Here is a 14,927-nt window from a genome sequence, read left to right as displayed (position 1 = left end):
TTACACACACTCTCACACTTCCAAATACCAGAATTATAAAAAGTGACACCTACGGTAAAATCCTTAATGCACCAGTTTCTGCAGTACTGCGGTGGGGAGAGGCACTTTCGTTTGTCCCTGGACTGACAAGGAATGCCTTGAGTTGACACTGTGGTCAAATATCTGAAGGATTCTACATTCCCAAAACTGCAAAAGAGATCTCAACTTTAAATTATAATTATGTTCTGTAAGATCCTAGTAGCTTTCATAATTGTAGTAATAATATATAATTTAAACTGTATTTACGTATGCAATAAGAGTCACTTCATTTTGGGGTCTGGACAAAAGCATCCTATACTGTCACTATTCTGTGTCTGATACAGAAGTAAAACAGAAATAATAATCCTATCCTCTCTCATGGTAACCTCCCTTATGTTCATTATACTAATTTGTATCATTTATTTCATTCTCATAAGTAGCACCTTTTGGAAATGTCTGTCAAATGTATTGGGGCACTTGTGCTGCACTGTATCATTGCAGACATGTTTCCATGACCAACACCTCTACACTGAGACACTGAGATAAAATGGAAAATGCAGAGAAGTAGATATGACTATGTTGGATTTGTATGGTTGTGAAATGAATGGAAAGTTGAAGCTTCTCTCATGATGAAACTACATTAAAGCTGGCAGATTTCTGTATTTCACACTAGGTTGAATTCCCTCAGTCTGGCAACAATCATTGTGGTGTAACCAACAAGCAGCAGCTTGGCCATCAAAAACCTCCATAAGCACTTTGTTTTTACTGGCTAATTATTAACACTCATTGTGCTACTGTTTTTTTGTTTGTTTGTTTGTTTGTTTATTTTTTTAATATATATAGTAAAAAACAGCTATGATCTGACTTCTGACTCATTGTAAATTCAAGCACCCCCTCCCTCCCAGGGCTTTCCTACTGAATCTGAGATGAACTCTAGGACCACAGTAACCCTATACCTTCACCCATCCTTGAGACTTTTTAATTGATCAATTAAGGTCAATTTGAACAAACAGAACATGGGAGGTTTCTATATACAGGACTTTAAGGGCAAAAAATGAATACAAGGCTTCTGATGAATTCAGGATGATGTTTGATATCTCAGTCCAGCATGAGGGATCTAGATCAGATGGACTGCAAATGTACCAGCTGCTGCAAAAGTTACCTATGCACAGAAAAAAAAGAATCACAAACAATTTCCCACTGTAATTATTTACTGAAAGTAATTTGTCTCTAGGAATCTCACAATAAAAGCATCTGTAGTCCACATCTTCTTGCTCTGTACACGAGAGCTCTGCTGTGTTCGGTATCTCCTTGAGTTTTTTTTTTTTGTTGATGTTGTTGATCTGTATTGTTTTTTTAAGCAAAACTACTTGCTTTCGCAGCTCAGAAGATTCGCTCATTGCAGTTTGTTCTTCGATATATTTATTTATATTTAACAATGTTACATAATAAATAGTGTGTTGCCACTGGGAATTGTCTCAGAGCTCGCAGTGCTGGAGAAGGGGGAGGGTTTAGTCATCGGACGTGACGTCAATGTCCTCAGAGCTGGCCTGTTTGGTGGCGATTCTCCACCTGTTGATGTGATGGGAGCCCTTCTTCTTCTGCTGGCACTCTGGGCCCTCCTCTTCCAGCTTTTGCCGTTTGTACTTCGTCCGCCTGTTCTGAAACCACACTTTCACCTGAGGAGAGACAGGGACAGGGTTGGCCATCAGAGCTTACTCAAAGGGTGGTTATATTCCTCGTGCACTTCTGCACAGTTGTGTCTGGAGAGCACAATAGGTAAAAAGGATAACATTGCTATGTGTGGATACAAATCAATGACTATTAACTGAGCCAAATGTATTATTTGATTCTGATGTAAAGAATCAAACTCTACTGCCCAAGACAGGCCTTGTATTCTTCCATTCAGGTGGTTGTTTCTCAATTTGCAAGCGCGACTGGTGTGACTTTCATGGACTTGTAGTCCAGTGTAAAACCTATTCCTTGTATGGGAAAGAAAAGACTCTTTTGGGGAAGAGAGCGCCCTCTACAGCCCAGGGCCAACACCCCCGAGCCAGTGTGTAGAGCTCCATCTGCTGGTCACCTAAATACTCTCAAAGCATTGTTACTACTAGTTTAGAAAAGCTGCACCTAAAAGCTATTAACTATATACCACCATAAACTCACATTGGTACACAGATGTAGCTGAAGAATAACATTTATATGTTTACCTCCAAGTTGTAGGGTTAATAATAATAATAATAATAATAATAATAATAATAATAATAATAATAATACAAATATAATAATATCCTACTGGGGTTATGAAATTTGCACAAATCAGCAAAATCAGTATTAAATTAGGTATACAACTTTCATAATATACACATTTTTAAGATCTTGCAAAGACAAAATCCAATTAATAGAAACGTATGTATTATTATTATGAGCATGTTATTATATGAACAATAAAAGTAAAAATGTTCTCTGTGCTGTATCACTGTGGCAGAACGAATGTATGCCAACAGTGAGATCAAAGTTAATTTAATATTGATTGTGGTCATGAAGGACGCATTTGAATTAAACATGTTTCTATATTTTCTCATTTAAAATCCACATATTGTATACTGATTCGCGAAATAAGCTCGCATTTAGGACTCTTGCATTGATTTTTGTTGTAGTTTTTTTACTAGAAGTGACACAGTCAATGCACTGTAAACCCTACAATTGTATTAGAATACAAAATAGAATAGATTTTAAATAAGAACGGACTTTCACTGGAAAAACACATCGTTCATTTAAGGCAATGAGAAAGATTTATGCAGCAGCTAACGTCGACATATGGACTGCTTATACGCGAGTAGTCAATTGTGACTTTGAATTACCAGTTTTATTCCTGTGCTTATTCTGTCTGGGTGTATTGGGTGGTAGACTGTGCCTGTCCCCCTTAGGGCTGACAGTGGATTTGTTTCAGTACAGCAGCCCTGTGTTTCTGCCTGTTTTTAAGTGATATTTCCACCCTGTGTCACTTGGGCCACTAATGTATGTGGTTAGCATAACGAGTCTGTCCTATCATATTAACCTGAACAATTCTAGTAAATATTTCAGATTTTTAAAAATGCCTTCAAATTTAAAGTCAAAACAGTTTACAATGTTTTTCCCTCTAGCCATGTTTTTTTTTTTGACGCAATGATAACCCTACTTCTTTTGTTTTTAGTAAAATCTGTCACTCAATATAGTGCAAACCCACTGTGCTCACAGCGATTTAAAGTTGGTCTTAACTGTGTTTTTATCAATAAAGTAACGCTATAAAAATTAAATTGTTTTATTAAGATACTTTTGTATTAAGAGAAAAACAAATAGTGTATATAAAGTATTGTTATTTTATTATTTTTCCCACAAACAAAAATCTGCATTGGCTAGAGAACACACTTAAATCGACTTAAAACACAATATTATTATTATTATTATTATTATTATTATTATTATTATTATAAAAAATCGAGAACGAATGAGATCTTTCAGTGTTTAAGTTGGTGTTTTAAATGGACGCATGGCATTGTTTCAGTTTTATGACGATTGTATTTTATTTTTTTAATCAATGCATGTTTGATTTTGAGAAAGCTTGGTTTTCTTTGACACAATTTGAATCATTTTAAGGCACTGTTGAAATAATAGTCATCCTAATTTTCTGTTACACATTTTATCACGCGACTGTTAGACTTTAAATAGTTTAAAGGTATTATTATTATTATTATTATTATTATTATTATTATTATTATTATTATGAACATTGTCTGTTTCATTTATTAAATTGTTATTTTTTATTCAACATAACTATAGTTTGTTTTAGTTTTTAACACGAGAATGTACAATGTATCAGGTATACAGAAGGTATGTTGGTATACTGAGACAATGCTTTACGTGTGAGTTAACATAAAGTCTAAACACTATGAATATTTAACTAAATTACTGTGGACTACATTTACTATTTCGATATCCTCCTAGGTGTTACATATTAAAAGCTATTTCTCACGACAAACCATTGTACTTTCTTGAGAAATATATTGTTAAATGTGTAATTCAACCATTTTGAAGGTATAATGCTGATTCTAATCATGATGACTATTACTAGTAGTAGAGCTCTTCTGGGCTTTCTATACAGTCCCTGCAGGCCCTGGGCTCATCCACATGGTCAAGAGGCAGCACTGCGCAGCTGTGGGAAGACCACCCTCCTTCCACAGTGCTTTAAAGGGGGAAACAAACACTTCTCATATATGTGGGGCGTGTGATAATATGTGCTAGTCAACGTGGTGCCAGACCAGTCACACTGATGTGTTAATTAAGGGCTTAATAAAGTTAAAGAAGTTATGGCAAATGATATGAATGTCAGTGAGGGGAAATAGAAATTTGGAGAATAAACTACAATACAATGATTCGTTTTCTTTTATTGTTCTAGTATTTTTTATGCAGAGTAAGCTACAGCACAAATGATTGTTTTTTGTCACTCTGTAATGCTAGCACTGCTCCTCTGGGCCAAGTGGCTGTGTTACCTGAGTCTCAGAGAGGTTGAGGCTGTTGGCCAACTGTTTCCTCTCGGCCCCCACCACGTAATGGTTCTTCTCAAAGGCTCTCTCCAGCCGCAGGAGCTGGGACGGGGAGAAGGCCGTCCGGATCCGTTTGGGCTTCCTGGCGAAGGGGCCGTGGAGTAATAAACTGTCCTGGGAAACATCATTTCCTGGGAATACAACAGCGCTAGTCAGAGCCGGTCCCACGGCACCCCCACTGACTCTATTGGGGTTTAATCTAGTAGAAACGGGCGCAGCACCTTGCAGACAGCCTCCTTATTAACCCCGGATTATGACCTCCCTGGGGTTAAAGGATTCAATGGAAGTGACCCCTGCATGCTCTTGTGTGTTTAACCGCTTTGTCGCCTTTTTCTTTTCACTGCTGAAAAAGCCTTCACTTTGATACTTGTCCATGCGCTATGGGTACATACGATTTATCCCATACATATAAGCATTGGCATGACGTCAATATTATATATTAATAATAATTTCTGCTCCAACATAATTTATAGTAAACCAAAAAAAATCTATATTTGGTTCTTTTCGGTATTTTTCGATGACAAAAAGTGTTGTATATAAAGTAACACATTTTTGGAGTAATAATCTGAAACCTTTTCTTTACAACGCAATTGCATTCCTTCATAAATGCCATAAGATTAAGGGAATTCAATTGATAACATTGTGTTTCTAACAACTGATAATTTTCTTCAGTTTTCACTATAATATATATATATATATATATATATATATATATATATATATATATGACAGACTAATTATGTAATTGTAGCGGTGTTACATTATGTTCACTCCGGTTAAATTAGGTCTAAACAATTTTACAAAATGAACTTGGCCCTGTTCTGAGATTCTTACTTGCTTTTATAGACTTAAGTGTTTTTTCTTGAACCACTGTGTGCACTGCTTGTTCAACACATCATTTGGATGTGTTTTATACAGCTGAAATATACATTTCGCAACAAACTTCCCAAGGACCACAATGAACAATAACAACAAATAAACATATCCATCAAAATCGAAAAGCTATTCGACTGTTTCATCAAAGACACATCTTTGTTGACAAAACACATAATTTGTTGATTATTATACAACATGATGATTTTTTTTGTCTGAAGATTTAAGATTTAATATGATAACAGATTATAAAAGGGAGCTAATATATTAAGCGGAATATGATGATAGCTACACTGCAGTAAGAATAGCCATAAATTAGGCAGCGAATTTGATATTCAACGGCAAATCTTTATTTAGCTAGTTCTGCTTGGAAAATCCGTACGCATTAAAAAATAAGCTTATTAGCACAACGTGGGCGTATATTATAACCTCCAGTAGTAAAAAAAATGTTCTTTAAAACAATTATCGCATTCTTTGAGCAGTTACATTGTACATTGTTTTGTATCGGCTTTTCGGCATTATGCCCACAAAGAAACTACAGGAAGTAATCATAACTTATTTCTGGACAGAAAGCCCAAGGTGTGATGGCTAAGCATGCGTTTATGAGCGTTAACCAATTTTAATTTGCAACACCGTTTCAGTAACATATGGGCGATTACTTGTAGGTATATGAGAATGTAAATTATGAAGTGTAAGCATAAAGCATACAAAGCACCAGAAACCATGCAATCACTTTCATTAAAACCCATTATATAGCCAAAGTTATTTATGTATGTGTTTGTTTGTTTGTTTGTTTGTTTGTTTGTTTGGGGACAAACTCTGCCAAAAATGTATGCTTATTAAAACATACAATAAGACACATATACATTCTGAAGTTTTACATTGTTGTGTCATCGTGTTATGTAAAATATGCAAGTGTTTCTATTGCTTATGAAGTCTGTATTAAAATATAATTAAACGATTTACTTAAGAGAACAGTACAGTGTTTTTAAAATTACCATGCATGCTTTGTCGCGATTTTATGAGGACAGGCTCACCGACTACTGACAAAGACAGCATTTCCTTTACAAATTGACTGCACTGGTATAAAATAACAGGCAGTTACCCTGGCACTCGCTTCTCAGCGTGAGGAAATTATATAATTTCTGTGCTTGAGTTCAAATTGTACAGATTGATTAACTCTAAAAACAGATGTAATTTATCCCTGGAGGGAAATTTTCGCCTCTTTAATACGAAAAAGCATGAGCTGGCTGTGCTTACTTAGTTTTGCATCTTCTAAACGAAAAGGGTGTTGTGTTTTAATTAAAGTAAGCATGCCATTCAAATAGAAATAGAAATCATATTATTGTGTTTGGGATTCATCACAAACACGTTGCAATAAAAGCCTTGAGAGCAGCTTTATATTGAATGGCGTCTGCATTTATTTGGATTTTTTGTCAGAGTTGTATTATAATTCGTGTATATATTAAATTGTAGTTGCTCGCTGTGTAGGCTAATGGACCAGAACAGACAAGGTTAACAAAACTACATTGATATTGCTTCTTTTGTTCAATTCAATGTTGAATTACTTATCAGTTAGTCTTCAAATATATTTTCTTATACAAACCCAGGTCATGGTCACTAACTGGCCCCATAGTTGTGAAGGGAGAGTTAATAACTGGTGTTGCAAGTTTGTCACCTTTATGATCAGGCCAATCCATCTAATAATTTACCGGTTGGGGAAGTAACTGGACCAACATTCATTTTATTAACTGACCTGTATACTGACCTAGACCATGTACAAACTGTGACCCACCAGCTCTCAAATTTAAAATGCGCTCATTAATGACGTATTTAGAAGGAATAGACAAAAACAGACAGTTCTAGCATCAATAACATGTAACTATAACACGCATCCCCTCCATTAAATAAAACACATAAATGGTATTGCATATAAAGTCTGATTTAAGAAAACATATGGTAACCTTTTTAAGCATAAATATATTTGAATTATGACTATATATATATATATATATATAGAGAGAGAGAGAGAGAGAGAGAGAGAGAGAGAGAGAGAGACTTGTTATATCTATTTATCTGTCCATCCAAATGAAAATATTGTCCATGGACGAGTTGTTGTAATTGTATTATTATTATTATTATTATTATTATTATTATTAGTAGTAGTAGTAGTAGTAGTAGTAGTAGTAGTAGTAGTAGTACAGTAGGATGAAGAGGAGGAGGATAATATATAATAATAGTATACAATATTAGTTGATTAACGATTGAATTAAAGTTTATTATTTTCTGTTCGATCGATTGCACTTTCTGTAACTATCCATTCTCTTGGAAAGAAATTGTACAGTGAGCCTTCAAAATAAAACCAAAAATGAATACGTTTACTGAAGCAAATGCACAAAAAAGATGGTCTGCTAAGAAAAGTTAGAGCAGACGTCTACAAGGCACCCTGGGGAGTTCAGAAATTTGTATACGTGCAGATGTGCGTACAGTGAAACAAATTCGCACATGCAGAAGTGGCAGGAATGAAAAAGCATAAGGATTAGCAAAGTGTTCCCAATTCAAATGTAAAGGCAACGAAAACGTATGTAGGCCTACTGCATTTTAGCCATAACATATTATTCTATTGACTCCAATCCCAACCCCATCTTGTCTAATCTAGTGTTTAATTCCTTTTTCACCAGGAAATCAAAGCCAAACAAAGCTTGATGCTGTAATGTAGTGGGACGGGGAAGCTAACAGACATTATCTACAGTAAGCAGAGAGCGCAGTGGAAAGGCTATGCTGCAGCCCTGCCTGTCGACCCTTGTAGTGCGTTAATCTCAACATTGCTCCCGACACCTAACAATTCCAGCTATCTGAGAAGCACAAGCCCACTGCCGACGCAGGCATAGCCAGAAGCAAAGCGACGAAAGCGAGAAAAATTGCTGCTGAAGAGATAACTTAATCTTTTTCTTCCCTGCAAGAACAAAGACATCCTTTGATGTGTTTCCCCTTCTTTCTCTTCCATGTATTACCCCCTCCTCGTTCACTCGGTTGAATCTATTGAGAGAGAAAAAGCCTAATGTGGATTTGCATGATGAACTCCACAATGAGAGAGAGAGAGAGAGAGAGAGAGAGAGAGAGAGAGAGAGAGAGTGCATAGGGTCTCGCATGCTGATGCACTTTAACTTAATTAGTGTATTAAGAATAATTACATGTATATTTATAGTTTAATAATCATTTAAGGCTGTTAATTGTCGAAAATAATTGTGCATCTTTAATTTTGTATTTGTAACTTTGCAAAACATTTGATTACAATGCAAATATCTGAAATCTGCAGCATATCCATCAAGGACTGGTGCAATAATAAATAAAGGAATATTGTATAGCCTTATTTAAGATATTAAATATCCACCAAGCGACCTCTGATTGTATACGATAAACATTAAACCGACAAACATTAAACCGATTTACTCTTATTAAATTATTCTGTGTTTGAGGCATCTACAGTCACAATAAAGGTTAAATTTATATTGATAAAGAGTATATACCAAATACAAAACAAATTTAAAAACAAATACAAAACCATGCTTTCTTAAGATAAAGCATGCTTAATTGATTAAGATTATACGTTTAGGAAATTGTATTTTCACTTGTTATAAGACGTGAGATAAAACGTAAGTAGGCCAAGTATTTTTACATTATTTTCATTTTAATAAATCTCGAATCATTTCTTTGTGCATATTTATATTTATTTAAATCTGTACATCCAGGTGACCGCACCAAATCTAGCAATTTGCTATTATGGCTGTTTTAATGTAAAACAAAAACATAGAAAAGAAAAGAAAAGAAAATAATTATTCTAACATTTAATATCTGATGATGATGATGATGATGATGATAATATGAATACTACCAATAACATGATTATTAATATTTTAATATTTGTTTTGTTTTTAACTGCAGTGCTAACAGTGAAACTACTTTTAAATGTAAGTAAATCACAAATGCCTAGCACTAATAGTAGTTGTAAAATACAATTAATTGGACGCAGAGTTCCAATAAAACAGGCTATTTAATCTAGTTTTCAGAGTTTAGGGATACGCATGTGAAGTGATAAATGCTTACACTGGGAGACGTGTTTTAGCTGTCAATGCAGTTGAATTACTCGAATAAAAGATTGTCTCAATGCATTTTAGTATGACTGTCACAATGTCACAATTTTCCAATATTATAATCCACCACTTAAGGCCACGTTGAGTTTCAATGTAGCTTTAAGCGAAGGTTTTGTAAGTTACTCTAGTGTGTTATGGAGCAAAAAGACGACCTTCGATGCCACGATGGGATACTCGGAGTAATGAAACCGCTTATGGACTTTCACACATATTTACACAGAGATTTTTTGCAGTCAGTTGCAAAACGTGTGGGATCTTTTAACTCTAACTATGTTTGAAACGCATGGAAATAATTGCAGAATAGCGCGTTTACCTTGAAATCTGTGTCCAAAAAATCGGTTCCGTAAAACCCAGGGATAAAAATTAATCGGGTCCCGGTGCTGCGATCCAAAGAACGAGTGCGGATGCTGTAGATGCGACGTGCCGAGCTGATGGGGATGGACAGTCAACGATGGGTGGTTAACCGCTTCTGGGAAGACCAGCTCCGGGCTGGAGTACAGAGACCTGCCCGCTGGGCCCTGGAACCCCGTCATAAAGGCTTCCGTGGGGCTGGAGTAACTGAGAGCCGTGGGTCTGATAGGCTCCTCTGCTGTCAGAGGACTTTCTTTGGCCACCAAAGACTCGATGGTGAAACAGCGCTTGGCTGCCGGCGCAAACATGGTGAGAGTCTATAGTGAAGTCCGAAAACAGTCGGGTTCCTCAGGCCAACTTTTGCAATCTCCAAAAAAAAAAAGAAGAAGAAGAAAGAAAAAGCAAAAAAAAAAAAAAAAAATGCAGCCAGTATAGCCTAAGCGTCAATGCGCAAACGGAGGTATCCCACATATGAACAGAAGTGGTCAATATCCATAAGTGCTGGTGTGAGGAGAGACGGCTGAGCACTGAGAGAGGGGGATGCTGTGAAAGACAGGGCTACCTGGCGGGGGCTTCTGATTGGACCAGCACACCTGCCCGAAAGGTTGGAAGGGCCACCTGGAGACATGGATCTGCCCAAAATCCGGAGTGGAGTTGCGCACCGACCGCGAAAGCACAGCGCCGCGGAACAGGAATCACAGCCCTGATCACAGCAGACACAACACTGACGTGCAGAAGCGAGCCGTGCTGCTGCTGCCTCCAAAACCAGTGTTGCCAGTAGATATCCCAACAATGGTAATTATGGAACAAATAAGGAATACAGTCAGTATAGAGAAAAGTAAGCACATTTAACGGGATGTTGCTGAAATTGTTCAAACTCGATATGTTGATAATGTCCGCTATTATATATGTAGTGTAATTTTAATTTCCTAAACAAAAAAGACTAATTAGACATTAATTTGACATGGTTTTGTGTACATATGCCTAGTTTATAATGTAAACATTTATGGTTTCCATGAGATAAATAATGTCAACATCAATAGCAACAATAACGACTACTAAGAAGATGAAACATGTTTTATCGGAATATGCATTTATAAAGATATCTTAAAATATAAATATCATTAGCCCAATAATATAGTCATTATAATCGTATATATTATATAATTATAAACATAAACAAATATGTGCAATGTTCTCTTTGAAAAGTCAAGATACAAAATGAAATAATATAATATCGCGTATTTTTCCACTTACTCTTGGTTTAATGTGGCTTTTTTATGTGGTGTTTTCACATTAATTACATTAGTTGAATTAGGTTAACTTTTAATTAATGATCACAATCAGAGAAAATTACATACATTGATGCTTTACACCCATGTGGTCTATATATAGGCTAGATCTGTTAACTACTGGGTTGACACATGTCTTCACTGAATCTTGCCATTTTACACCATTCACGTAATTGAGACATGTCATCATGTCAAAGTCATTACGGATCATTAGTCTCCCGTTTTAAAAATAGGGCCTATCATTTCAGATTGTAGACTAGTATTGCAGAAACGGGATTAGCCTAATGTTCGTGCTTGTGATATATTACAGAGTGACTTGTAGTCTTCATCACTTTATTCCACAAGTGTATTACAGCCGTAGGTAGCCTGAACACAAGCAGATCCGTCTCCAAACAGTCACTTCTAAAATGTCACCTGCAAACATATTTTAAAGGTATTCTCTTAGGGTCAATGTTTAACCTTAACAAATGGCTGTGCATGAAATGATTTGCAAACAGATAATCAAGGGAACAAATAGGCAACGTTATTATTATTTTATAATTATTATTATTATTTACTTTAGGTGATTTGTTTTTTAGATAGACGTTTTATATACTTAAATCACTTAACCATACATTTCAACACGCAACACGCTTCTTAGGTGAATCTAAAATAGTTTTGGGAGAGCGTTATTAATGTAACCTGTGTGAATGTATTTACTTTTGAATGAATCCTAATGCGTTATTAATTAAGAAACGGAAGATTATTTCAATGTATTATCAATGTCATCAACACAACACAATATAGAAATAAGGAAGTGCCTTCCACATGTCCCATCTATTGTTCTAAATTATGTTTAATACAGCTCTCAAGTACTTCCTTTAGTTTCTCAACAGCAATTGACACCAATTTTTATGATCCTGCAATATGAATAAATAAGTGTTGTTAAAAATACCATTGGGTTTACTCCTTGTTAAAATAGCCACTGTAGCCTATCAAAATAATACAATTGAAAATTAAAATAATAAAATAATACTAATCATAATTTGGTCTGTTAATGTCGGTCTATAGGCTACAGTTAAATCGTCCTGTATTGGTAAAGGACTGGTTCACTCCCAGCAGCTAAATTGTTTTATTATTGGGACCGATAGCATGTAAAGCGTGTTTAATACAGCACTCAATGGACATTAAATTGGACAGTATTACTTGGGGATTACTCAAGAGGCGTCTTTTCAGACTCTATGTGTAATTCAGTCATTCATTCTCTTGTAAGATTGCACTTATACAATGTTTTATCACACTACTTGCCTATCGTTACTAGTACTCGTATTGTTATTTTGATCTCCCCTATGCTCCCTTCCCCTTGGCCCTTGACTGTGACCTAACATCTTGTCTGCACTCGGATTTTACAACCCAGGATGTAAAACCCCATATATTGTATACACTTGTGTAAATTGGTATTTACAAAACGTATTATGGTTTGAATTGCACTGTAATTTGTAAATTGGAATCTGTAATGTTTTATGCCTTGAACTGCACTGTATTTGTACACTTTGTATTTCGCTTATATTCTGTAAGTTGCCCTGGATAAAGGTGTCTGCTAAGAAATAAACAAACAAACAAACAAACAAACAAACAACAACAACAACAACAATAATAATAATAATAATAATAATAATAATAATAACAATTTACTATAGTACCCTAACTGTACCCCCCAATTATTATGTATTACATACTATATAAACTATATAATTATTATGTATTTATTTATTTTACTGAGGTTTTGGTGCTCGGTAGCTGGGGCCGTTGTTTTCCAACAGTTTACTCATTATTACCCCCTCGGTTCTCTATGTAGCCCCTTTCCTGAAACAACTCTGCTCCATCTGCCAGGATTTCCGTCTCCCTGTCCATAGCCAGACTCCACCGTCACTTCAGCTGGGGTTTAAAACTCATTTCCACTTCGCCGGGCTTCACTTGCACTGTGGTGCTATATCACTGGTCACTAATCTCATAAGAAATATGTCTGTGTATGTATGTATGTATGTATGAATGTATCTAACTTTCTATTATTATTATTATTATTATTATTATTATTATTATTATTATTATTATTATTATTATTATTATTATTTTAATATTACCTATATTACTACTACATTGTTTTCAAATATTAGCCATACATTATATACACTTATATATAACACTTTATCCGTAAACATAGTTTCCAAATAAAGTCGTCCTTGATTATTAAGTCCTTTGTAGCCGGTTATTGTGTTATGACGTTATGGTAATGATGATGATGATGATGATGATGATGATAGTTTAAATTGTAACAAAACTACTAATTAAACTTAAAACGTGTATCTAGGCCTACTAAACTAATATAGCCTACTGTTTATGTTATACTCGCTCCATTATCCTACTTCCAGAAAGTATACATTGAAGTTCAGCTCTGCTCAGAAATGTAATATATATATATCGAATTGATACAAATATAAAATATAAATATAGCAGATGACTAAAATACCCAAATAACATTTAGTTTTCAGAATCTCTTCAGTCTAATGTATTAACTTGCAAGGCGTTGACGTGTGATATACACATGAGTGGTACAGTTGCCTTTTGTCAAATGCATTATATATATATATATATATATATATATATATATATATTATACACTTTACTCCAAGGGTTAACAAGGAACTTCGCTTCGCTGGATCACTTTCAATTGGATCAGTTTCAGTTGCAGCCCAGATCAGTTAAGCAGTTTCCACCAGTGGGTCTAATGAGCCTCTGCGATAACATCTCTACCTCTTACTGAGTGTTGATTCAGCTGTTAAAGGTCACTTTCTCACTAGACTTTTCTGCACTTTCATTATTATTATTATTATTATTATTATTATTATTATTATTATTATTATTATCCTATTGTTTTAAGACAGTAACCGATGTCCTTTGTTATATATGGTTGCACTTATACATTCAAAACTCTTGCAAAGGAACACATTAAAGACCATATTCTATTTACAGATTCATATAAAAGAAAGGCAACTTTTGCTTTACGTGCTCATGTGTTGATCAAACCCCGCGCTCATATTTCGAAAGTGTATAGATATATTTCTATAATAATAACTAAAATACATTTCACAAGAAAAAAAAACATTAATGGATCATTCTTCACGTGTTTCTGTAGCATGGTTATTAAACGTTATGGTTTTAAAGTTAATATGTAACACATTCGGTTATCCCGAAGAGCGCATTAGGAAATTATTACAGCGGGATAATTAAATAATTAATAATTAATAATTGAACAAGCGGAACATGCAGTCGATTGGGTGTTTAGAAGTCAATGGATGTAGAAAGTGCGCAGTCAGGTTTACATGGGCGTAATTATTTCCTTCCTTAGCACTACACGCCTCACTCACGAAATGCTGAAAAATATGAGAAGTTGCTGTACAATCCTGCATAAAAACATACATTATAACATGTGGCACGATTGCAGAGCTTTGTAACACACAAACACACGTCTTCGAACAAATAAGTTCAACTTCTTGAAGTATGACATATCAAAGTGAATCAATCATCTAATAGCTAATACTGGTTTCATGTGTCCCTTTGATCTGAAGTAATCTCCGGACATTGACTATTACAGTGCATCATTTTGTTATTAT

General features: G+C 35.1%; 1 protein-coding gene across 1 annotated transcript; it reads right to left on the bottom strand.

The window, feature by feature from the left end:
- Positions 1–1,211: 1,211 nt before the first annotated feature.
- On the bottom strand, positions 1,212–10,499 carry emx1 (empty spiracles homeobox 1). Its single transcript, XM_066718356.1, has 3 exons — positions 9,945–10,499; positions 4,551–4,735; positions 1,212–1,697 (listed from the first exon to the last, which is right to left on the bottom strand). The coding sequence occupies exons 1-3, from the start codon at positions 10,288–10,290 to the stop codon at positions 1,530–1,532; spliced, it is 699 nt and encodes a 232-aa protein (XP_066574453.1). The 5' UTR covers positions 10,291–10,499; the 3' UTR covers positions 1,212–1,529.
- Positions 10,500–14,927: the final 4,428 nt, after the last annotated feature.

This window comes from Amia ocellicauda, chromosome 12 (genome assembly GCF_036373705.1).
Source record: "Amia ocellicauda isolate fAmiCal2 chromosome 12, fAmiCal2.hap1, whole genome shotgun sequence".
NCBI classification, from domain to species: domain Eukaryota; kingdom Metazoa; phylum Chordata; class Actinopteri; order Amiiformes; family Amiidae; genus Amia; species Amia ocellicauda.
Note: the sequence above shows the minus strand (reverse complement) of the source record. Positions and strands in the feature narration are given on the sequence as shown.

What these genes read in the sequence shown, in the direction of transcription:
- emx1 (XM_066718356.1), bottom strand. Translation starts at nt 10,290, where the DNA reads ATGTTTGCGCCGGCAGCCAAGCGCTGTTTCACCATCGAGTCTTTGGTG. An exon ending in TTTTGGACACAGATTTCAAG is followed by an intron (nt 4,736 to 9,944) that starts GTAAACGCGCTA and finishes TTGTATTCCCAG; the next exon opens with GAAATGATGTTTCCCAGGAC. An exon ending in TCAACCTCTCTGAGACTCAG is followed by an intron (nt 1,698 to 4,550) that starts GTAACACAGCCA and finishes GTCTCTCCTCAG; the next exon opens with GTGAAAGTGTGGTTTCAGAA.